This window comes from Akanthomyces muscarius, chromosome 5, assembly GCF_028009165.1.
Source record: "Akanthomyces muscarius strain Ve6 chromosome 5, whole genome shotgun sequence".
NCBI lineage: Eukaryota > Fungi > Ascomycota > Sordariomycetes > Hypocreales > Cordycipitaceae > Akanthomyces > Akanthomyces muscarius.
This window is the reverse complement of record NC_079245.1, coordinates 1,620,127-1,642,552: the sequence shown is the minus strand read 5'-3', so window position 1 is coordinate 1,642,552 and position 22,426 is coordinate 1,620,127. Positions and strand designations below refer to the sequence as shown.

Genomic DNA, 22,426 nt, shown 5'->3' with positions numbered 1-22,426 from the left:
TTTCACAACACCCACTCGTTCGTTTCTCCCTCCGCAATAAAAGGCTCGTCGATCTGCTTGATTGCAAAATCGCTGCAAAGGATGCTACAAATTCATATTAGTTCAAAGAAAATCCTTACGCAGAACCTAGGGAAGAGACTTACCAGGCCGAGGCGACCAGGGAATCCAACTCTGCCACAACAATCTCTCTCTTTGCGCCACTCACAAGGCCTTTGTGGATTTGCAGCTGCAGCTCCTTGATTCGTGCCGACTTTCCTACCCCAGCCTGCTCCAGAACCTTGCGGCCCATGCAGTCAGAGTGGAAGGCGTGCTGGCAAGGAAAGACGAAAAACTGCCTGCTGAGCAGCGGCAGGCCACACACGTAGCACTTTTCGCCGGGCTCTACAATGGCGTAGCGATGGTCGAGCGCCCCAATGTCCATCTTGATGTTAGCTGCAGTCTGTGATGATTCGTCCATTTCTCTCTTGAGGTCGTCGATGCTGCGGCTGTAGTCTTCCAGCGCCTCACAAATTTCCTCTCGGAAGTCATCGATTACCACAAAGTCCGGAAAGAAGGGGATCAAATCTTCAATCTTGAGTAGCTCGCAGCGGCGTAGAAATTCGATAGCAGACTTGATTCCGTCTGACTGGGAAATAACCTTTCGTGCGACGGCAAGCCACAGCCGTTTTCGGAGCTGCGGGTTCGTGATTGGCCGGTCGGCAATTACAGCGGCAAGCTCTACTTCGCTGTGTGAGAGGGCCAAGTCCACTGCCTGCAAGTACTGGCCCATGCTGGTGTAGATATGGACGCAGGAAAGTGTGCGATGGTGTTGAATACATTGACGCAGCGCAAAATCCGGGTCGTAGCGCGGCTCATCACCCTGCGCTTGAAGATATGAAAGTAAACCAGACTCGTCTTTGGACGGGTTGGAAGCATATATGGATACAAGGGTGTTATGAATAGCAGAGTCCTTTGAGTTGAGCTGGTGGATAGCGTAGTTCAAATACCTGATTGCCTGATTTTTCACATTCGGTTCGTTGGGATTTGAACGGCTGTACTCCAGCAGCGCTGGTATGAGGCTTCTAGGTTTGAGATCTGCATGTCGCATTAAGATTTCGACTGTCTCTTGTGGCGCATGTGTCATGAGAACAGTGCTGTAACGGTAGAAAGCTTCTGGGTCCGTCTGTCTCTTCAACACATTCAAGACCTTTGCCCAATTTTCGCGCTGTACCCAATATGAGAGCACATATTGGTAGTCGTTGATCGAGTTGGCATAGAACAGCAGTTCCTCTTCTCGTCCGTGGCTGCTGATGATATCATAGACTGTCCTCTTGTCCAGATCATTCTTGTAGCGTATGGCGAATTCTTGAAAGTCTTTTCTCACACTTTGAAGAAGCTTTTGAGATTCAGTAGTGTTAAGGGACTCGGACAATTCTGCGCGCGTGCCAATGGTGTCGTCTAGTGAGTTGAGCTTGGCCATGAAGATCTCAATAAGCCAGCTGCCAATCATCATTCTTTGCATAGTTGCCGTTCGCTTGGTGGCAGCCAACTTGGTGAGAAGGAAGCTGCGCAGTGCATCATGCTGGTTGTTGTCAATCATGCGAAGTGCCACATCCTCAAAGGGCTTGTTGCTATTTCCGTACAGAGCTGCTGCTTCTTTCCAGTTCCCCTTTTTAGTCATGTAATCGCCGTAAGCCGCAGCGACCGTCTCTTTTTGGTCTTGGCCACGGGCTTGCTGAAGCGCCACTTCAAAATGCTGCGAGTCCATCAGAATCCGCCAGATGTTGCGGTCCTCGTCATTGGGCACGATTTCGAACACCTCTTGGCCTGTGAATAGCCAAAATGTGTATTTTTGCATGTCGACGGCGAATCCAATTGCTCTTTGGCCGCCCTTAAGAACATCATGTTCCGATATCGTTTGGCCGGTAAGGCGGTTGATAGTCACAACCCGTCCTCCTAACAAGCAGATAATATGCCACTGTGTCAAGGCCATGGCATCAATATTATCCGGTCCAGCCTTCTTTTTCCCCGATGCGTCCGAGATGATCTGAGCACGGGACAGCGTCTTCGATTCTGCAAATACTTTGGAGCCAAGCGTCTGCTCCGCGGGCGACCGCAGCAGCGTTCCATGGAAAATGCCTTGCGATGACAGCCAGGCATATGCTTTTTCTTGCTGGCGATCTTGGTACGGTTCTGTCTCTCGCGGATCAGGTGAAATAGCCAATGAGGAATGCGCCGTCGTCGAGGAGCGCGAGATCTCATGAATGATAGGATGCTCTGATTCAAAAAGCCGTGAGTATACAGATCCACTGCCGTCATGGCCAGTTCCCGTCTTGCCGACGAGATGAAACAGCCGGCTTTGTGTGGCAATGACGACTCTGCGCAAGTCTGATCGTCCGTCCAGATTATCGACCCAAAGACCTGTGATGGGTCCATCCGGAAGTTTGTGGAGGCTCTTCAGATGTTTGACTTCTTTTTTGTAGAACTCGTTGGACACTTCGATAAATGCTTCGTATATATTGCCGTCGGATGCGCCTATGAGAAACTCTCGGGTAGATGCAGTGGGCAGGGCAGGATTCCAAGCCACGCTTTCGATCGGGACGCCTCGAAGTCTTCCTAGTGGCCGAGGCTGCCGCGACTGCGAGTGTAGATAGTAGTTTTCGCAAAGAGAGGTACAGATAAGTAGGTGCGAAGCTGTGGGGTCGAGGAACATGCGGCGAATCACGCCAACATCGGATGTTTTCTTGGGAAGGTCGATGTCTGCTCAGAAATGGGTTAGGACGCGATAGAGAGGGCGAATCGAGATGGTTTTCGGGTACGCACCATCAATATCCTCTGGCCTGTTAAGGTCTATCCGCAAGATTCGCCCGTTGGAAAGAGCCAGGATCATAACATCGTTGGCCACTTGGGCGGCGACAAAATCGGCGGTCACTGAGAAGCCGAGTTGCGCCGCCTCCACGGTGAAGATAGGCAGGTCATGGCCGTTGGCCTGCAGCTCGTTGGCTGGGTTAAAGCCATCAGTGAGATCGAGAGCCATGACTACATTCGCACTCGCACAGTCAAAGCGCGAAGGCTCGGGTAGGCAATTGTGGCGGCAACAGCTGCTGCAGTTGGCATACGCGCGCAATCCGGAGCTGCAAGCTCCGACGTGATGACGCTGTGTACCTGCTCCAGCTACCTCGTGCAGCCCCACCCAGCGTTACGCAAAAGCGTTTTGTATTTATAGTACCTAATAAGGGAAGTTTGTAGCATGTACAGCGTTGGGTCGCGTGGCCAAATGGCAAGGCGTCTGGCTACGAACCAGAAGATTGTGGGTTCGATCCCCACCGTGACCTATCTTTTTGCCAAATCCACGAGCAAATGTAGTTTTTTATGGAACCATGTCTGGTTTAGGGCTATTAACATTCAATAAGGGCCAAAATCTGCATCAAACGCCTCGGTCGCGTGGCCAAATGGCAAGGCGTCTGGCTACGAACCAGAAGATTGTGGGTTCGATCCCCACCGTGACCTTCCTTTTTTGCAGTACCTGGTACTCGGCTCACAACGCGGAAGCAAGCCGGCGTCTGCTTTCTTTTTCTTTCATTTGTCTTCGCTCTTAGAAGGCTCCGGCTCTATTGCAGTATATGTACTGTTTTGTCAGGTCCTGGAAGCTCTTCGCAACGCTCCCCTGTATAACCCGCGTGTTAGTACGTTATCCTTCGCCCGCGGCCTGTTGGTAGTCAAAAGTTCGTGGTGCGGATGAGCCTCGGAGAGGGAGGGGCTGCGAGAACTGACAAACACCACCACACAGCTGTCTTGGAGTCAGGTTTTCGACTACAGAAAATCTGCCACAAATGTCACCCTCCGACAGCAAGCCCATAGCGGCTTATTTAGGGCCCATCGCATCGTATTCTCAGCAGGTATGGCTTTCATGAAACGCCATAAAACTTGACGTGCGGGGTACTAATGCGACACAGGCAGCGCTGCAAGCCTTTGCAGAAGATGTATGGTACCTGAAGCCCGTCACCACGATTGATGGTAAGTGTTGAGTATAATCCAGTTTGCAACACGTTTGTGATAGGAATACTTTACCAACCTAGCAACCACGGCTAGATGTTTGCGATGCGACTCAAGACAAGCACGCGGTTCTCGGCGTCGTTCCCATTGAAAACTCAACCAACGGGTCCGTCGTATTTACGCTAGACGACCTTGCGGACAGAGATGGGCGCTACAAAGATATATATGTCAATGGAGAGATTTATGTCGACGTTCACCACCAATTGCTGGGCCATAAAAACGCCAATGCGCCGGGGCCTTCCGGTCACAGCGCAAGTGGCACGTCCACGCCAACAGCAGCAGACCCAACGCCCTCGAAGCCCAAGAGCAAGCCGTTGGAGAGTCTTGACCATATAAAGAAGCTGTACTCACACCCGCAAGCTTTCGGTCAATGTACCAAATTTATCTCGACGTATCTCAAGAACGCGGAGAAGTTTGACGTCAGCTCGACCAGCAAAGCCGCGGAGCTCGTGGCCGCGGACACGAGCGGTACATCGGCTGCTATTTCCAGTAAGCTCGCCGGCGAGCTGTACAAGCTCGACACGCTGGCCGCGTCCATCGAGGACCGCGACGACAACACGACGCGCTTCCTCATAATTGGCACGCTGCCCGCGCTGCCCGTCGACTACCCGCTCAAGCAGGATCCGGCGCAGCGGACCGGTACCAAGTCTCTCGTGACGTTCACGGTGCCACACAAGTGCCCCGGTGCGCTTGCCGATATTCTCGGCTGCTTCCGGGAGTTCCAGTTGGACCTGACCAGCATCAACAGCCGGCCAAGTCTGCTGGGACCTTTTCAGTACATCATATTTGTGGAGTTTGAAGGCCACAAACTGGATGACCCGGATGGACGTGTGAACAGCGCGCTGATAAAGATTGAAAAGATGGCACAGAAGTTAAGGTGGTTGGGCAGCTGGTACACGTACCGGTGAGCTAATAGGGGACGTCTGAGAGGGAAAATCTTACCAGCTGAGAACCGAAAATAGACATGATAGTTGCCTGAACTATGCGTATGAGGCCCATCTCGGTAGTGGTGGCAGCCATGTAGATTTGTGCGGGAGCTAAATGCGGCACCGAGCAGCCGTGTTCTAGAATGTTGGATCGTAAATCATTCTATTAAGGGTCCACCCGGCTTGGTGGCTTATTCCGGTTTATTCGCGTTGGCGGCCGTGATCTCGCAAACACATATGTCCAAGAAAGGAAGATATGTACACACATATGTACTCGTTGCGACGCACCCCGCCTCGCCTTTTGCACCCCAATAGAAATAAATTACCCCGCAAAATGCTAATATTAAATTGCAGGGAAACACTTACTGCGCACCTGCCGAACCCCTCTTCACCCCGGTCTTGGTCGGGATGTGACATGTTGTGTTGTTACTGTGCACAGATGGAAACCCAAGCCAATGCGCCGACGACTAATATATCTGAGGTATTCGCGGCCTAGCAATTGCTCCAACCTCGGTATCAAGGAAAGTTTGAGCGGCAGTTCGATCTTGTATGACGAATGTGTAATTACTTAAAGCTCCCATCGCAAGCCCAACACAATCGTTTCATTTCAAATTCATACCAGATTCTAGCAGACTGATTTTTTTTTTGCTCCTTTTCAAGATGCGCATTACATATACCATCATGGCATTTTTCGCTTCGTCAGCAATGGCTGCACCCGCACCTCAGGCGTCCAGCACTGCTGCCGTCTGTTTCGATGATTTGGATTGTGTCTTTTTCGTAAGTGAAACTAGCAGCATTCTGTGAACGAGGATTTTATTTTCCGGCGATATAGATCCCGATCCGAAAGGCAATAGGAAGGAGTGAGCAGCATCAAGAAAGGTATACTAATACGAAATACAGGGAGGCGGCGGAAAATGTGTCAGGGATGCCGCGAAGCCAATTGCTGGGGGTATTCTTGGGTAAGTAAAATTTGCTTCTTTTGGTGATGACGCAGCAGGTGAATCCGGCGTTATTAACAGGTGAAAAGCAATTGTGTGAAAAAGTGAATTCCGGTTCTACCGGCATTAATGCTGCTGGTTCGATAGGTGTGGTACATACGATGAAGCTTCGAGGTTTGGAATAGTTGAACCATAGGTTCTATATACTTTGTGGAATAACAAATTAAAATGTTGAAAGTTCAGCGGATGTCGTGCTTTAGCAGATTGCTGAATTCTGATGCAGGTGTCTGAGGGTAGAACGTTGCTATGATACAATGTTTCTGATCTTGTGTCGGCCCCCAAACGTGCAAGATCAGATTGGCGATCAAGGGTGCCACTCGCGCAATTTACTAGCCAGACACCCAGGCCAACGCAGCCCAGCCCAGTGGAAGGCGATTTGCACGGGATGGGGACACAAGAGCAAGGTTTTTTTTTCTTCTTTTTTGTTGCCCCGGGGGCTGCTAGTGAGGCCCGTTACTACTGGTAGTCGATTTGTGACGGTTTGTGCTGCTTCGGGCCTCGTAGTCTCACAGGCAAGTTTTCTCGTCTTAGCTGGCTAATCCTATACTTATGCAGCTGCCCATCCATAGCAGCCGAGGCACACTTTTTTATATATGGGATTGCGCACAGTAAGTGCTATATTGACCCAGATCAGAATCGTTGCTTTAGGGTGTAGGGTAAATGAGAGTGAACTGTCCGCGGTGGTGGACAACAACGGCTGGTTCGCCGTCGCCTCGTCTGGTTGATAGCCCGGCTGGCTTGGTTGCAGCTCGCAACATCCTATGGCGAAGACTCCCCAGGAACACGGGTTCTGGCGGCTGGAGACATCTTTCTTTGCCCGGCGTGTGCCGCCTTGGGCGTAATTAGAGAAGGATTCCGGTTCACGCGGCAATCTTCTTAGCTGTATGGGCGTCGGCCCAACTCTGCCTGGCGCCTGATTTAAGATAACATCTGTATTTACAGAGCTTAAATTAGATATAGAGGGCTCGTGGTCCGCTGCATGGCGGGCTAGTTGCAGTCCATCCGACGACTTGTAGTCTTGTTAGCTCATGTACGAGTTGTCCGTCGCTGCATGGCAAGCCGCTGCTAGGAGCCAGCCACTGACGTCGCAGCGCTGGCTAATGAGGACAGTACACTGCGAGTGATGGTGATTGGCGGGTGCATGGTCAGTCTACCAGCTAAACATGGTGAGCATACAGAGTACCAGCGGCAGAAACAAAACGGGCAGATCACGGACGCCGCTTGTGCTCATTCCGTCTCGCTTTGCCCGCAGGGAGCGGCTAGCCCGAGCCGAGACGGCGTCATGATGATTGGGAGTACCGCAGTGGCCGAGTCTGATACTGAGCGCTGTGGCAAGTAAGGATCCACGTGGGCGATAATTTTTTTGGCAGTCTTTTCTTTGAAGTCCAGTTTGACCGAAGCTGGGGAGAGCGGTGCTGCGGCTCACGCAGTGGCTTGTTTTCGCGGGATCCAATGAGCGCGCGTGGGCGATTGGCTTGACGGCGCAGCTGAGGCGGGTGGGGGCACCACAGAGAGTACGGACGGCGGAACGAAACCTGTTCCGCTGATGTGCATGCATATCTGGGTTGTCCGGATTGGGGATGAAGTCCATAATTCGAGCGCATCTATTTTGTTAAATATGGAAAGAGAGCACATGCATATATGTGACATTTAGCCTCTGTGCTGGAAAGGATCGGTCCATGTGGTAGGACCGAGCCTGAGGCCACCAAGAGAACCAGCGCAGGACTCAAAGTAGCCTCCGCTGAGAGGCCTTTCCGGGCAGACCACGACATTGAGCGCCACCAGCAGCCAATATACTCCCGCTGGACTACCTAGGTTTTGGAGAAGTACGGCCCGCCCGTCTGCGAATGAAGGGATCCATTGACGGGCGACCGCGGCCTATCACAACAGCCGCCTGGTTGCACGAGGGTCGTCAGCGTGGGACGAGGCCCCTAAAATTGCAAGTGTCAAGCCCCAGAGGGGCAATTGACAGCAATAACGAGGCTGTACTGGTAATTGCGAAGAGACGGCCAAAAAGGCTTTCGGGGGAATATTGTAAAAGTACACCCTGAGCGGGGTTTTGGGGGGCGCGCCGGGTGAGCTTCTTTGGTGCGCTGGTCGCTGACAGGCTCGCTGTTGGGCGAGCTAGACCAGAACCTCCATGGGCTGGCAACCCCGTGGCAACTTGGCACGCACATCACCACCACCACCACCACCACATGCCACGCAGACACCAAAGCAGATGGTCAGCGCGCTCGCCGACGGGCCAGCACACCAAGTTGGCAAATTCAAGTTAGCCTCCCGCCAAGCTAGCAGCTTACCAACTGCTATGTACCAAACGATGCAGCTGCTGGCTGGCTGAGCTAGGCCCGGCCGGTGCTCTCTTTTCGGGCGCAGGTTCGTTTCCAGCTCGCCAGGTAGGTAGCTAGCGCCCTCCAGGCGCAGCCCGCACGCAGCCCTGGACGGCACGATCTTCTTGGCTGCCAACCCATTTGTCCCCAACTCCTTGAAATACACCTGGGTCCCCCGCCAAGCCGCATTTTCCTTTGCTATCGACTTTTCTCGCGTCATATTTCCGTTTTTTGCGGTTGTCATTCGCCTGTTGGCTGTCATTGTCCTATATCCCTATCGCGTTTGCCCTCTACCAGCCTCGCCGACCCCAATGCAGACGTTTGGTCTACTGGTCTCGAGCTAAATCGTCGAGTCTCGAGTACCTCACCCCTCGGCCAATTTTTCACACTCAAAGCTTCCGCCTGCGCTTCTTTTCTGACAGTCGCCGTATTACGCTCCGAATCGCGCATTCATTGCGATACCAGGCCTGTCATTTTGCCGGCTCCCGACAGCTTGCTCTTACACCTGCAACAAGTGTCTTGGTGACTTGACCGTTCCCTAGCACCGTTCAACTCCCCCACGTGGATCCAGAAATCTAGGCGTGAAACCCCGACCAAGGATCCAACGGCGATTGAATCTACACCGCAGCCGTTACAAAACGACTCGCCGCTTATTCACCGAATCTCAAAATGGCGCAGCTTCCCCCGTACAAAGAAAGCGATCCGGCGGGCCTGGAGAAGAAGATTGCCAGTGGTGAAGATGGCCACGCCTCTGATGATCTCGGCTCCATTCATAGCGGCGAGGACATCCTCGGTATGCAGGACATGGACCCGGCGCTGAATAAGAAGATGCATCTTGTCAACAACGTGAGTCGCGAGTCCTGTCGCATGACATTGTAGGCCCGGACGCCATTCTGCACTCTGGTGCCGCGGCAGGCAACCTACAATGCAACCAAGCGAGAAAAGCGAGAAAACAAAAGTCTAACCTTCGTGAATAGGCAATTGACGAAATCGGATGGACCAACTACCACCTCAAGCTGTTCTTCCTCAATGGCTTTGGTTACTGTGTCGACTCCATGATTCTACTGTTCCAGTCTGTCATTTCAGGCCCCGCCTACAAAGAATTCGGCTCCCATGGCTACAAAAACGCCCTCACCATTGCCGTCTACTCCGGCATGTTTACTGGTGCCATTTTCTGGGGATTCAGCGCTGATGTCATTGGCCGCAAATATGCCTTCAACATCTCGCTCTTCATCTGCTCCGTTGCCTGCATCGTCGCCGGTGCAATGCCCAGCTGGGCTAGCCTGGCCTTTTTCATTGCCCTTCTTGGTTTTGGCGGCGGAGGCAACCTGGTCATGGACACCACCGTCTTCCTTGAATACCTCCCTGGCAACAAGCAGTGGCTCGTCACCTTCATGGCTGCCTGGTGGGGTTTTGGACAGGCCATCTGCGGCTTCATTGCCTGGGGGTTCCTTGTACCAGACAAGTGGAATTGTTTGGAAGGATCTCCTTGCCACAAAGCGGACAACTGGGGCTGGCGATATGCCATGTTCACTGGTGGCGCGCTGGTCTTCGTCATGTCCGTCCTACGTATCTTTGTTATCCGCCTCAAGGAGACGCCCAAATATCTCCTCGGCTCTGGCGAGGACGCGCTCTTGGTCGAAAACATACAGGCAATGGCCAAAAAGTACAACCGCCCTTGCTCGCTTACGCTGCAGAGGCTTGAGGCTTGCGGTTCCATTCGGAACTCTCACAGCAAGAGCAGATTCTCTCTGGGCGAAACGATGGTTCACTTCCGTGGCCTGTTTTGCACAAAGAAGGTTGGCCTTTCTACGAGCCTGATATGGCTCTCTTGGATCTTAATTGGTCTTGCATACCCCCTCTTCTATGTCTTCTTGCCGTGAGTACCCGAGATCTTTAAACTAACGTCAGAAGATACTGACTTTGTACATAGCACATACCTCAAGAGCCGAAGCGGCGAATTCGAGCGATCCGTATTTGAAACCTGGCGCAATTATGCGCTCACCAATGTTTGCGGCATTCCCGGCCCCATCATTGCTGGAATCATGTGCAATACGCGCATTTTTGGCCGCAAATACACCATGGTTGTTGGATCGCTGCTGACGATGGCTTTCTTCTTTGCGTACACTGCCGTCAAGACCTCTGAACAGGATCTTGCATTCTCGTGCATCATTGCCTGCGTGCTCAACATCTATTACGGCACACTGTATGCTTATACCCCCGAGGTTCTTCCCAGCGCGCACCGTGGTACCGGTAATGGAGTTGCCGTCGCCCTCAACCGTATCATGGGTATCATTTCCGCGGTCATTGGTTCTGCGGCAGATACATCCACCTCGGCACCGCTGTATGTTTGTGCTGGAATTTTCATTGTCACGGCTATCATTTCTATCATCTTCCCATTTGAACCTTATGGGAAGAGAAGCTCGTAGTCGGATGTAGCGAAACGCCGTTTGGTGCGATTTTGTTCATGGCTGTGTGCATCTGATACCATTGGCGGGCCTTGGAGTTTGGTTACTAAGGGCTGTAGCTCTGTAGAATTACGAAGCACTCGTATAACATGTATATATTTTTTCTGGAAGGAAGACTCGAAATACGTGAATTGTGCACTTAACTGGATGTTATCTGAATTCGAATGTGGGAATGACATATTGTCGATGTGTCATAGCTCCTCTGTCGGCTTCATGATATAGCTGACTAAGGCTGGTGGTAGGTGGCGACAATCCATGCGCACCCCAATCACACTCCTACAAAGTTATCCGACGACCAACCTTGTGGATTATGACCGATCAAGCACGCTCGGGTTGCTTGAGAGAATCCTTGGTCGAGCAAAGATGAGACTCGCAGCGGGACGCAATGCGCAGCGCGTTTGTCGCAAGTGCCAGCCACCAACTGGCGCCAAGATTCTGCGTGCAGTCTCATACTCTTCCCAGCGCGGTGACGGTGCGCCTCCTCGCAGCTCATCAGCTCAGCCCAAGACCACTAAAAGCAGTGACGAAGTTAAGAATGAGACGGAAGCCGACGAAGCAGCGGAACTGGGCCCACTGGCTCGTCGCCTGGAAGAGGCCACGGAGGAAGCACTCTTCACTGGCGGTAGGGCAGGACGGCAGGCAGTGGAAGATGCAGGATTCTCAGAAGATCTCAAAGCGAAGCTTATGAGTAAAGTGGCGGAAGCGAAGTTCCAAAACGACTTTGTCGGTGCGCTGGCGGAGGCTGGTATCACTTCAAAGGGCGAAAAGTCACCTGGCACCTCTTTTGGCGCAAATCAAGTGTGGACAGGGGAAGAGCGGACCGAGGATGTAGTGCTGCGGATGCTGGACGACTCAAAGAAACCACTCAAGCCGGACTTACGAGGAAATGCCCTAGACACACGGCTGAAGCGTAAAGCAGTGCTTAGTCCTGGTCAGAGAGCAGCTTCGGCACGGGATAGAGCATCCGCATACTCGGGGATGGGAATGAAGGAAAGTCAGGGGCTTAGCGACAAGGAAAAAGAAGAGATGAAGAAACAATTTCGGGAACGGTTCCAGCCCGAGGGCCGGATTGGACCAGTTTCTATCTCGGCCATTGCATCAATGGCCAACGAGCGTATAGAGGATGCCATTGCTCGCGGCCAGTTTCAAAATATCCCGCGAGGTAAAGGGGTTGAGAGTGACTCGGGGGTGAAAAATCCTTTTGTCGACACAACAGAATACCTCATGAATCGACTGATTCAGCGCCAGGACCTGGTCCCTCCGTGGATCGAGAAGCAGCAAGAACTGGTGCGAGAGGCCAACACTTTTCGTGCGCGGCTGCGAAGCGACTGGAAACGGCACGCCGCGAGGATGATTTCGGCGAAGGGCGGGTCAATGCTGGAACAGATGCAGCGGGCGGAGCTGTATGCAGCGGCGGAAAGGGTGCACAACCCGCGTCAGCGTGTCTCTGACCAGATCGCCGTGCCATCTGCGGTGACGGACGATCCGGTCATGTCGAAACAACTGGAGCAGGTCGAAGAGCTTGAGGAGGTGGCCACGAAAGCGTTGGACAGGGAGAGTGCCGCTGCGGGACGTTCGCCGACGCTGGACACTGGGCGACTTCCGCGACCCTTTCGAGACGCCGACTGGGAAAAGGCAGAGCAAAAGTACATGACGCTGGCGATTGACCGTCTCAACAGCCTTACGCGGAGTTACAACCTCATGGCTCCGGATCTGGCCAAGAAGCCGTATTTCTCCCTGGCAAGGGAGCTGGCCGTGTGCTTTTCGACGGTGGCGCCGCTGCTGGCAAACGAGATCAAGAACCGGGCGACGAGGGCACCGCCATCGCGACTCGGGGGCGGAGGCCAGGCGGCCAGTGGAGGCAATGTGATGGCGGATTTTGTGGGCAAGGATGATGCAAAGATTCACGTGGAAGGAAACGAGAAGGCGTTTGGGCTGAAGGAGTGGTGGCGAGACTTTTGGAAGAAGTAGACGGAGGGCATCGTTGTCCAAGATTACGAAAATAGTGGTGTATACTAGAGCGCTCGGCATTTTACCCTCGTACGCTACTCCGCCGTGACAGATGCTCACAAGCATTCGGCAGACATGCCAAGGCTTCAGGCCAAATGCTGCTTTATACAGTGACGTAAATAGCCCGGGGGAATTCGTGGCCGAGCCGTCACAGCATGACCCATGTGGTCTCGGCTATTGAATCCTCGTCCCAATGAGCGCGATTACATTAACAACATTGAATAAAGCCAACAGGTGAATGGAGCACGGGGGAGCCACCACGATGGAAATCAAATAAATAAAAAGCCACAATGCGGAAGCGTAGCCGCAAGACTTCCACTTCTAGAAACGCAAGGTGGATCGATGCGAATTGTCTGAGCCCCAGATCTCGGCGAGGGCTGCCTTGCCGTCCAGCCTTTCAGCCGCAACTGTGCTTGAACAAGGCAGGTCTCGGCGAGGGGCGCCCGTTTGGAAGGCGAATTACGGCTAGCGCCGGCGAGAAGACACCGCAAGGGGAGATTTTGGAGAGTGAGCGCTCCCCACCTGCAGTAAAGAAAAAAGCCGTTTCCTAACAACCACGCAGCAAACGGGAAGCAACCCTGGCGGCGCGCATGTTGTTTCTAATTGGAATTTACCCCAGACGGCAGCTAAATCTAAACTGGAGCGATTTGAGTGTCTGGACTTTTTGCGGGTGAGATCCTGGGGTAGGCGACGACGACGATATGCTTCAAGTCCATTTGGCTCTCTGCACTGAGCTGGTCCTCCCCCTCCCTCCGGATCTGCCTGTCTAGGCTGCTCCGGCCACTAGAATGCATGCCCTGGGCAGTGAAATTTTTTTCCTGCCCGAGGTGCCTACAGCACCACTAAAATTCACAGAGGAGCTCTACCTATGAGCCCCGAGCCTGGGCATGATAACACTGCAAGGGCCCGATTTACGACGCCTGGCTACCTACTGTTACCTGTGCGTGGGTACCTACAGTTTCCCGCCAATCTTTTTGAGTGAAACCTTCCATGTACGCCGTAGAGCCAAGGACCGGGCCAAGCCGAAAAGTCATATCCGCCATTTTCTTTTTGATCCAGTCGTCATTGCCCACGGCGCATGTAAGAAGCCGCCGGCAATTGAAAGTTGGAATACCGCACGCTGAAGCTTGTTGTGTGCGCCGGGGGCGCGCAGACGAGATTGCAAGCCTTGCCTGCGTGGAGGCGGGCTTGTGCATGGTGGCGCGTCCGCCACTTTTGGGGGTAATTTTTGGGGGAACCGCAGGTAGAAGGCACCGCGATTTATTATTCAGGATGGCTTTCTGCTATGAATAAAAAGATATCGAATGTTTAAATCAGCTTTCGTCTCTTTGGGAAATACAATGCAACTCGTAGTACAAGACCGGACTGGACTCTTCGCTCGCATGCTCCGTCGCATGCTCCGTTGCCAAAATCACGAAACGCTGTACACCACCTACCAACTAGGTACCTAACTTAGTGGAGGGCACGTCCCCCACATTGTTAATGACTTGGCCCCCCCAGGCAAGCCGCTAGTCGTCGCCGCTTTCAAATGCATAGGGTCGAGAACGGCTGAAATTTCCTCTTGTGCCATTGGCGATCTTCCCTTCCTCCTCCTGAACCAAAGCCGCCGAGCGTGCATAGCGGAGAAAGGGATACATTCTTCGCGTCTCGTCTTCGGCCTGGCTGCTGTGCGCTTCTTCCCCGCTTCAGCCTCTCTCTCTACTATCCTTGCCAAAGGGACCTGAGTATAAGAAGCCCGCCTGTGGGACCTCCGTTGGCTCGCAACCTTTTGGCATCAAGACCTATCGACTCGCCCTGCCCTTTCTCCTTTGGCTCTCTTCCTCTCTCTCCCCAAGACCCGTCTTTCATCTATCCTTGAGAGTAATCTGCAGCCTAGAGGCTGAACAACGACTACGACCTGTTGGCTGCACATAACAAGCTGAGGCCTTCATTCTCGCCATGAGTTCTGAAAAGGACGTCGACGTGCACCCTGTTGAAGACGTTGCGGCGGATCCTGTCCGCGACGTGACCATGAACAAGGAGGCCAATAATGTGAACAGCCGCATCATTGACGGCGCCCGCGCCGCTGCCGAAAAGGAGCGCAACATGACCCTCATACAGGGCTTGCGTCTCTACCCCAAGGCTATTGCCTGGAGCGTGCTCATCTCGACCTGCATCGTCATGGAAGGATATGACATTACTCTGGTCAACAACTTTTGTGAGTCATTGGTTGCAGTCGAAACTGTCGAGTTTATGTGCTCTAACCGCGCGTCTTCTAGACGCTTTCCCTCAATTCAACAGAAAGTATGGTGAGCTCGACCCCGTCAAGGGCACATACGAAGTTCCGGCACGCTGGCAAGCTGGCCTGAGCAATGTAAGTCACCCATTCGAGCATCTGATTTAGCCTGTCTTTGTCCTCAAAATCTGACTCGCATATGCAATAGGGTGCCCAAGTTGGAGAAATCATCGGCCTCTTCATCAATGGTTTCGTCTCGGAGCGCTTCGGCTACCGCTGGACCGTCATGGGCTGTCTTGCCCTTGTTGCCGCCTTTACCACAATTTTTTTCACCGCGCAAAACGTGCAAATGCTGCTCGTTGCCGAAATCCTCTGCGGTATCCCCTGGGGCATCTTCCAGACCCTGACCATTACATACGCCTCCGAGGTCTGTCCCGTTGCTCTACGCGGCTACCTCACCACCTACGTAAACTTTTGCTGGGGCCTCGGCCAGGAAATCGGTATCGGCGTCATCTTTTCGATGCTGAAGCGCGAGGATGAATGGGCGTACCGCATTCCCTACGGCTTACAGTGGATGTGGCCGCTGCCACTCATCATTGGCATATATTTTGCGCCCGAGTCGCCTTGGTGGCTTGTTCGTCGCGGCAAGATGGAGGAGGCGAAGCGCTCGCTTTTGCGACTCACAACCAAGAATGATGAGACCGAATTCGACGCCGACGAGACAATCTCCATGATGGTGCACACGACTGCGTTGGAAGAGAAGATGACAGCTGGCGCATCGTACTGGGACTGTTTCAAAGGAGTCGACCTTCGCCGCACGGAGATTGTCTGCATGGTCTGGGCCATTCAAAATTTGAGCGGCAACTCCTTCTCCAACTATTCGACCTACTTTTTGAAGCAGGCGGGCTTGTCAGACCATGATTCGTACTCGTTTGCCCTGGGCCAGTATGCCATTAACATGGTTGGCGTTTTTGGTGCCTGGGGCCTGATGACGATGGGCATTGGCCGCCGTTCGCTATATCTGTACGGTCTTTGCGGCCTGTGCAGCATGCTTTTCGTCCTTGGCTTCCTCGGACTCGTGCCTGAGGAGCACCGCAGCCAGGGTGCGCTCGCCACTGGCGCTGTCATGGTCGTTTGGGCGCTCTTCTACCAGCTCACAGTCGGTACCGTGTGCTACTCGTTGGTGGGCGAACTGTCTTCGCGTCGCCTTCAGATCAAGACTGTCGTTCTCGGCCGAAACTTATAGTAAGTCAAGACACCTTTCCCGACATACCGAAGAATCTTGAACTAACCGAGGCTGTAGCAACATTGTTGCCATCATCAACAATGTCATTACGCCCTATATGCTCAACCCGACAGCATGGAACTGGAAAAATTATGCCGGCTTCTTCTGGGGCGGCATCTGCTTCCTGTGCATAATCTACGTTTATTTCCGGTTGCCGGAGCCGCGCGGCCGCACCTTTGCCGAGCTTGACGTGCTATTCGAGAAGCGCATCAGCGCACGCAAATTTGCATCGACTGAGGTCGATGTATTCCACGAGAATGTCCAGCAGGACGTGATGAATGCGTATGACGAAGTGGATCGTGCTAAAGGACAATTTGTCTAAGTGCGATTTGTTGGAATATTCAACTTGGAGAATGGGCGGATGACGGCTTGTAACAACTGGATGATTGTTTTATGATAGCGTATAGCATGTAAATATGACGAAATGGATATTACTCTATATTTGTTTCTGTTGTGGATGTTAAATTGCAGTATCTCCTGGTCACCGATAGGGATGGCGGCGTCAACTTGAGGGAAAACTGCGCACATGCCGCGGGCTCCGAGCATCGCCGCGAGCTCCCCGACGACCCACTGGAACGGCAAGACCAGGCGCGCAGCAGAGGGCGCTGTGGGTGGATATTTGGCCAGGGGCTGGTACCTGTGACGGTTGGTCCGCCGTTTTAGGGGGAGTCCGTTTACCAATTTAGGTTCCATGCGCTGTTTTGTCCCGAGAAGAGCTGCAGACGTTGCATAATGGAACAAAAAATGAGTAGCATAGGATTAAGCATCCGCGAGACCAGATCAAGACAAGGGTGATCCATATCGCATAAGCCCGCGCCGCTGCTCGTGTGGTAATACATACATATCTGCCCTTGGCTGTAAGTAAGAAAAGCGGCGCCTGCCGTCAGCCAGTTGGAACTAAGTACACCCTGGGACAAACAAGTTGCCGTTTTGACGGGGAGGGCAGGCAGTACGGATACTAGGTTAAGGAGCTTCAATTGCGACGGAATGGCGATACATCTGCTCCATTGGAGTGAATGATAGTTATTGCTGTACTTGACACGGAGTAGAATACGACGGAGTAGCTAGCTGCGTGTTATTCGGTTTACAAGCTAGGCAGGGGGCCTTGCACAGGCGGTACCAGTAAAACAGCTCACGCCATCACCGTCAGTGAGCTCATCCCGAGCATGTCCGACCCACCCCCGATATTTGGCTCGTTGCATGCCTGGCTGGAGCCCTTTTTTTTCCCATGAGCCCTTGCCTTTCTGCCCTGCTGGCATCTGACTGTCTCCATCGGCGCCAGTCTGCCTTTTTTCCCCCAAACTTACGAGAAGCTTGTCCACTCGCCCCAAAAACCACATCTCTTGGAGCATAAGCCGACTTTGCTCCTTTTCTTTCTCTGCCTGTATACTCTTTCCTCTGCATCACCTCGTTTGCAGTTGCACTCTCGATAGTTCGCCATGCTGTCTACTCTTCGCATCGCCAGCCGTCAGGCTACCCAGCGCACGACCCTGGCTGTCGCCGCCGGCCGCGCCGCCGCCTCTACCTGGGCCAATGTCCCTCAGGGCCCTCCTGTAAGTGAATTGATGAAGATTGACGCTTTGCGACGCTGTTGAAGCTAATACTTGTCCGTTTTTCTCCTAGGATGTGAGTGTCACTCGTGTTCGCGCCGCTCGGCGACAACTTCAAGCTCGGCTGTCCGGCCGCGTGTGTTTGTTTGTCATGTGCTAACCATGTGCCATTTGTTTGCGCATTCAGGCAATTCTCGGTATGTCACCTCCAGCGCGCGACTCAGTTGAATCGTGATCGCTAACACGCATGTTTTGCAGGCATCACTGAAGCTTTCAAGGCCGACAGCTTCGACAAGAAGATCAACCTCGGTTCGTTTGCCTCTTCCCGAAAACATACCAGACACAGCCCACGAGGAGCCATAGCAAGCTAACACGCCGTCGCAGGTGTTGGCGCCTACCGTGATGACAAGGGAAAGCCTTATGTCCTGCCCTCCGTTCGCGAGGCCGAGCAAAAGGTCATTGACGAGAAGTTGAACAAGGAGTACGCCGGCATCACTGGTGTTCCCGAGCTTCCTCCCCTGGCTGCCAAGCTCGCCTATGGCGAGAGCTCGTCTGCCCTCGACCGTCTGGCCATCACCCAGTCCATCTCCGGCACCGGTGCCCTACGCATTGGCGCCGACTTCCTCGCCCGCTTCTACCCCGGCGAGAAGAAGATTTACATTCCCACCCCGTCCTGGGCCAACCACAAGGCCGTCTTCACCGATGCCGGCCTCAAGGTCGAGCAGTACCGCTACTACAACAAGGACACCATTGGCCTCGACTTTGAGGGCATGGTTGCCGACATCAAGGCCGCCCCCAAGGGCAGCGTCTTCCTTTTCCACGCCTGCGCTCACAACCCCACCGGTGTCGACCCCACGCAGGAGCAGTGGAAGCAGCTCTCCCAGATCACCAAGGAGCAGGGCCACTTTGCCTTCTTCGACATGGCTTACCAGGGATTCGCCAGTGGCAACATTGACCAGGACGCCTTTGCCGTCCGCTACTTTGTCGAGCAGGGCCACAACATTGCCCTGTGCCAGTCTTTCGCCAAGAACATGGTGAGTGATTGAGTGGCTGCCGAACCTTCTTTGATTCACTAACGTTATATCCTAGGGTCTCTATGGTGAGCGTGTTGGTGCCTTCTCCATTGTCTGCGAGGACGCCGCTGAAAAGAAGCGCGTCGACTCCCAGCTCAAGATCATCATCCGCCCCATCTACTCTAACCCTCCCATTCACGGCGCCCGCATCGCCTCCACCATTCTCGCCGACCCTAAGCTGCGCGAGCAGTGGCTCGCCGAGCTCAAGAGCATGGCCGACCGCATCATCACCATGCGCGCTCTCCTGAAGGAGAACCTCGAGAAGCTTGGCTCCAAGCACGATTGGTCCCACATCACCTCGCAGATTGGCATGTTCGCCTACACCGGCCTGACCGCCGATGAGATGACCAAGCTTGCCACGGAGTTCTCCGTCTACGCCACCAAGGACGGCCGCATCTCCGTCGCTGGTATCACCAGCGAGAACGTCGGCCGTCTTGCCGAGGCAATTTTCAAGGTCAAGGGTTAACTTGACTGGGCAACAGACAATGTGACGGGTTGCGCTGATAGTTAATGACTGGGCTGTGGCTTTCAGAAACGGAAGAAAAGACATGAGAAGAAAAGAGAACGTATGCGTGAGTCTTACGCTTCATGCGCCTCTTTTTACTAAGGTCTGTCTTTGGTTTTACGCTTATGGTAGCAAATGTACTTGTACTCTAGATAATTAGACCGAACAAATAACCAATTGTTTTGGTACATGATGAAACTGTGCGTGGACCGTTCTGTATTTCAGCTGGTATATATTTACTGCCGTGTGTGTAAGCGCTCCAGATCGAGCTTCACCTCGTCCACTTGCCGCCCAATTTCCTCGTGCGCCTTTGCCATTTCTCGCATCATCTTTTCCTTTGCGCTGCCGCCACCGTCATCGGCATCGATTCCGTATTCCTTGAGCTCGCGCTGCATATTTCGCACCCGCTCCGCGCCGCGCATCTTGGCATCCCGTAAGTGTGCGCCGTATGTGCGTAGCGCGGACACGACCTCGGGAGAGTAGACCTCGTCTTGTAATCCAACGAGCGTCTGCGTGGCCTCGGACTCGGTCTTTTGCGCCAGTAGCGCCACTTCCGCGGCACGCAGATCAAGAGACTGTGCGACGGGACCGTGCTTGGCCTCGAGGCAGCGGACGAGCCGTGCGAGGATCTCGGCGTACATGTGCAGCAGCTGCGTCAGCGCGGAGACGGCGCGCAGACGACTGGTCAAGAGTTTCGCGCGAGCGGCTCCAAGCTGGTCCCGCAGCGAGGCATAATCGTTTTCGAGCGCGGGAATGTGGCGCTGTACAGAGGCCGGGTTGCTGGACGGGTGCGAAAGCCGCGTCAGGTCGAGCGCCGAGGCGTGCAGATTCGTGGAAACGAGTTCCGCGAGCGCGGGAGCCAGTGTGGTGAGTTCGCACAGGGGCTTACTGGTGAGAAGAAGAGCTGCGGATTCGGGCGAAATCGAGGAGTTGCTATCGAGCAGCGGCGGGAGGATGAGGAGGAGGTCGAGGAGGGATTCGGAGTGCTCGGCGTGTGTCGAGTCGCGGGAGGTGTATGAGCCGCTCGGAGCGCGCGATCCTGGGGCTTGTCGGGTCTGCTCGGCCGGAGAGACCGTGGCAATGGCTCGTTCCAGGAGATGCTGCCTTGTGGCTTTCAAACGATGCTGGTTCGCTTGCTACCGAAAGAGAGCAGTGGTGAGTGGAGCGAGCATGGGGGATGGTTTTAGGCTGGGGCGCTGTACCTTTTTGATTGCCTCATTCTCTTTCGATTCTTTGGTTCGTCTTGATGTGCCATCCGGACTCAAAACAGTTGTTGTAAGGATCTTGTACAGCCTTGCGAAATCGGGATTGTTCTCAAGAACATGGTCGTCCACTGGTGGAAGCATGGTTGTGGTTGTAAATGAAGAATTGGCAATGGGTATCATATGCAGAATTATTGAGAAGAAAAAAAAACAGAAAAGAAAAGAAAGACGCTGGACAGAAAGAAAATCGATCCCCGCACGAGCCCTCGCAAAGCCGAATTACAGTCCTCGGCCCTGGGAGATTTGACAAAGATGCATGTTTAAATGGCAGCACCAGCTGCCCCTCCGTGCTTCACTACCAGTAGCTCCCCTGGCCAGCGGAGCTGCTCAGCGGAGATCTGGTGCTTGCCACTGGCGCATGTGCCTGGCCGCCTGGCGTGCGCACAAGCCAGCCAGGGGCGATGGCTCAGAAAGAGAATGGGCGCTGCCGGATCATTAGCGCTTCCGAAGGGCCAAAATTGTTCTCGGCTGACGCTCGCCTCACGCAAGACCTGAGCATCGGCGACGAGCGAATCGAAACACTCGTGTGGACTGAGCCTTTCGTTTACAATGAGATTATAACGACCGGAATCGTTAAAGCAACATTGACTCTGCGAATTTGGCCCTTAGGGCGATAGGCCACTAGGTACAGCTTTTCCGACCGCCCCCCATTTTGGCCTACCATGGCCTTCAGACTCTCCGCGACGAGGTCAATCCTCTCGCTCGCGACTCAGTGCCCGCTCGCAAGCCGGCCGACGACGAGCCCCCTCCTCAGATGTGCCGCCGCCGCACCTTCTAGTCGCACCTTCTCAACGACACCCGTACCGCAAACGAAGACGGTCAAGGCGCACCGCCTGCCCCAGGAGCTGATCCCGCCGTATCCCTACGGCGAGCGCCGCATCTACAAGCAGTCGAACCGCGGCTTGTACGGCAGCGCGCGGATTCGGTACGGCAACATTGTCGCGGGCCGAGGCAACAAGACGAAGCGGTTCTGGCGGCCCAACGTGCACGTCAAGGCCTTTTACGTGCCCGCCCTGGGTGCGCGCATCAAGACGCGCCTGACGCTGCGTGTGCTCAAGACGATCCGCCGCGAGGGCGGCCTTGAGAACTACCTCCTCAAGAGCAAGCCCGCGCGCCTCAAGGAGCTCGGCCCCGGCGGCTGGAACATGCGCTGGCTGCTGATGCAGAGCCAGGCCGTCCAACAGCGCTTCAACGAGGAGCGCATCGCTCTGGGCATGGAGCCCAAGGAGATTGAGGACCGCGATGACTTGATCCGCTTTGCCCTCGACTTTGCCACGCCGGGACCCCTGAGTGTCCGCAGCAAGGAGACGCTCGAGGAGCTGCGCGCCGCGTTTCATCGCGCCCTGGTGCTGGGGAATGAAGACTTGGCGAGCTTGGAGGATATCGAGGAGCTTTCGGATGAGGAGGAAGCGAGGCTGCTGCAGCAGCTCGACGAGGCGGATGCGCTAGAGGCTGCGCAAGCCGATACCCAGGCCGACCAGAAGCAGACGCAACTGTAAAATGGGAGAAGAGGATAAGACCATGGAGACGCTCTTCATATCGAAACCCAGTGGCAAAAGGCGCTTGCCCGCATGTATTCTAGAACATCATACAAACCTCAATGTACAACTCAAGTTTTTGTTTGCTTGCTAAGAATCCTTTTTCATTGCTTATCTATTGACCTTTTAAGAACGCCGGTGCATTTCTACGTGACAGATGACATGATCTGCAAAAATGTAATCCTTCCCTATGCTTTGCGCCAGTTAAATCTTGAGAATGAAAGCAGTGTG

The 22,426-nt window shown here is 53.9% G+C and overlaps 8 protein-coding genes across 9 annotated transcripts; 6 read left to right on the top strand and 2 right to left on the bottom strand.

Annotated features, from left to right (window-relative positions):
* Positions 1-2: 2 nt before the first annotated feature.
* On the bottom strand, positions 3-3,016 carry LMH87_009832 (uncharacterized protein; the record flags this gene model as incomplete). The annotated part of the gene is made up of 3 exons (XM_056196897.1): positions 3-84; positions 144-2,739; positions 2,803-3,016. The coding sequence occupies 3 exons, from the start codon at positions 3,014-3,016 to the stop codon at positions 3-5; spliced, it is 2,892 nt and encodes a 963-aa protein (XP_056054000.1).
* A 796-nt stretch (positions 3,017-3,812) lies between these two features.
* On the top strand, positions 3,813-5,076 carry LMH87_009831 (uncharacterized protein; the record flags this gene model as incomplete). The annotated part of the gene is made up of 4 exons (XM_056196896.1): positions 3,813-3,878; positions 3,936-3,996; positions 4,072-4,939; positions 4,998-5,076. The coding sequence occupies 4 exons, from the start codon at positions 3,813-3,815 to the stop codon at positions 5,074-5,076; spliced, it is 1,074 nt and encodes a 357-aa protein (XP_056053999.1).
* Positions 5,077-8,958: 3,882 nt separating this feature from the next.
* LMH87_009830 (uncharacterized protein) lies at positions 8,959-10,718 on the top strand (the record flags this gene model as incomplete). Its single annotated transcript, XM_056196895.1, has 3 exons — positions 8,959-9,135; positions 9,267-10,168; positions 10,223-10,718. The coding sequence occupies 3 exons, from the start codon at positions 8,959-8,961 to the stop codon at positions 10,716-10,718; spliced, it is 1,575 nt and encodes a 524-aa protein (XP_056053998.1).
* A 424-nt stretch (positions 10,719-11,142) lies between these two features.
* LMH87_009829 (uncharacterized protein) lies at positions 11,143-12,728 on the top strand (the record flags this gene model as incomplete). Its single annotated transcript, XM_056196894.1, has 2 exons — positions 11,143-11,229; positions 11,292-12,728. The coding sequence occupies 2 exons, from the start codon at positions 11,143-11,145 to the stop codon at positions 12,726-12,728; spliced, it is 1,524 nt and encodes a 507-aa protein (XP_056053997.1).
* A 1,977-nt stretch (positions 12,729-14,705) lies between these two features.
* On the top strand, positions 14,706-16,589 carry LMH87_009828 (uncharacterized protein; the record flags this gene model as incomplete). Its single annotated transcript, XM_056196893.1, has 4 exons — positions 14,706-14,964; positions 15,026-15,120; positions 15,191-16,227; positions 16,286-16,589. The coding sequence occupies 4 exons, from the start codon at positions 14,706-14,708 to the stop codon at positions 16,587-16,589; spliced, it is 1,695 nt and encodes a 564-aa protein (XP_056053996.1).
* Positions 16,590-17,706: 1,117 nt separating this feature from the next.
* On the top strand, positions 17,707-19,356 carry LMH87_009827 (uncharacterized protein; the record flags this gene model as incomplete). Its single annotated transcript, XM_056196892.1, has 7 exons — positions 17,707-17,820; positions 17,891-17,953; positions 18,005-18,014; positions 18,076-18,126; positions 18,202-18,851; positions 18,907-18,924; positions 18,985-19,356. 7 exons carry the CDS (start codon positions 17,707-17,709, stop codon positions 19,354-19,356), a joined length of 1,278 nt encoding a protein of 425 aa, XP_056053995.1.
* Positions 19,357-19,631: 275 nt separating this feature from the next.
* Positions 19,632-20,780, bottom strand: LMH87_009826 (uncharacterized protein; the record flags this gene model as incomplete). The annotated part of the gene is made up of 2 exons (XM_056196891.1): positions 19,632-20,531; positions 20,598-20,780. The coding sequence occupies 2 exons, from the start codon at positions 20,778-20,780 to the stop codon at positions 19,632-19,634; spliced, it is 1,083 nt and encodes a 360-aa protein (XP_056053994.1).
* A 539-nt stretch (positions 20,781-21,319) lies between these two features.
* LMH87_009825 (uncharacterized protein) lies at positions 21,320-22,156 on the top strand (the record flags this gene model as incomplete). 2 transcript variants are annotated; one of them, XM_056196890.1, is made up of 1 exon in its annotated part: positions 21,320-22,156. In XM_056196890.1, the coding sequence occupies one exon, from the start codon at positions 21,320-21,322 to the stop codon at positions 22,154-22,156; it is 837 nt and encodes a 278-aa protein (XP_056053993.1). The 2 variants fall into 2 exon arrangements, with proteins under 2 accessions (XP_056053993.1, XP_056053992.1); XM_056196889.1 differs by having other exon boundaries at positions 21,803-22,156.
* Positions 22,157-22,426: the final 270 nt, after the last annotated feature.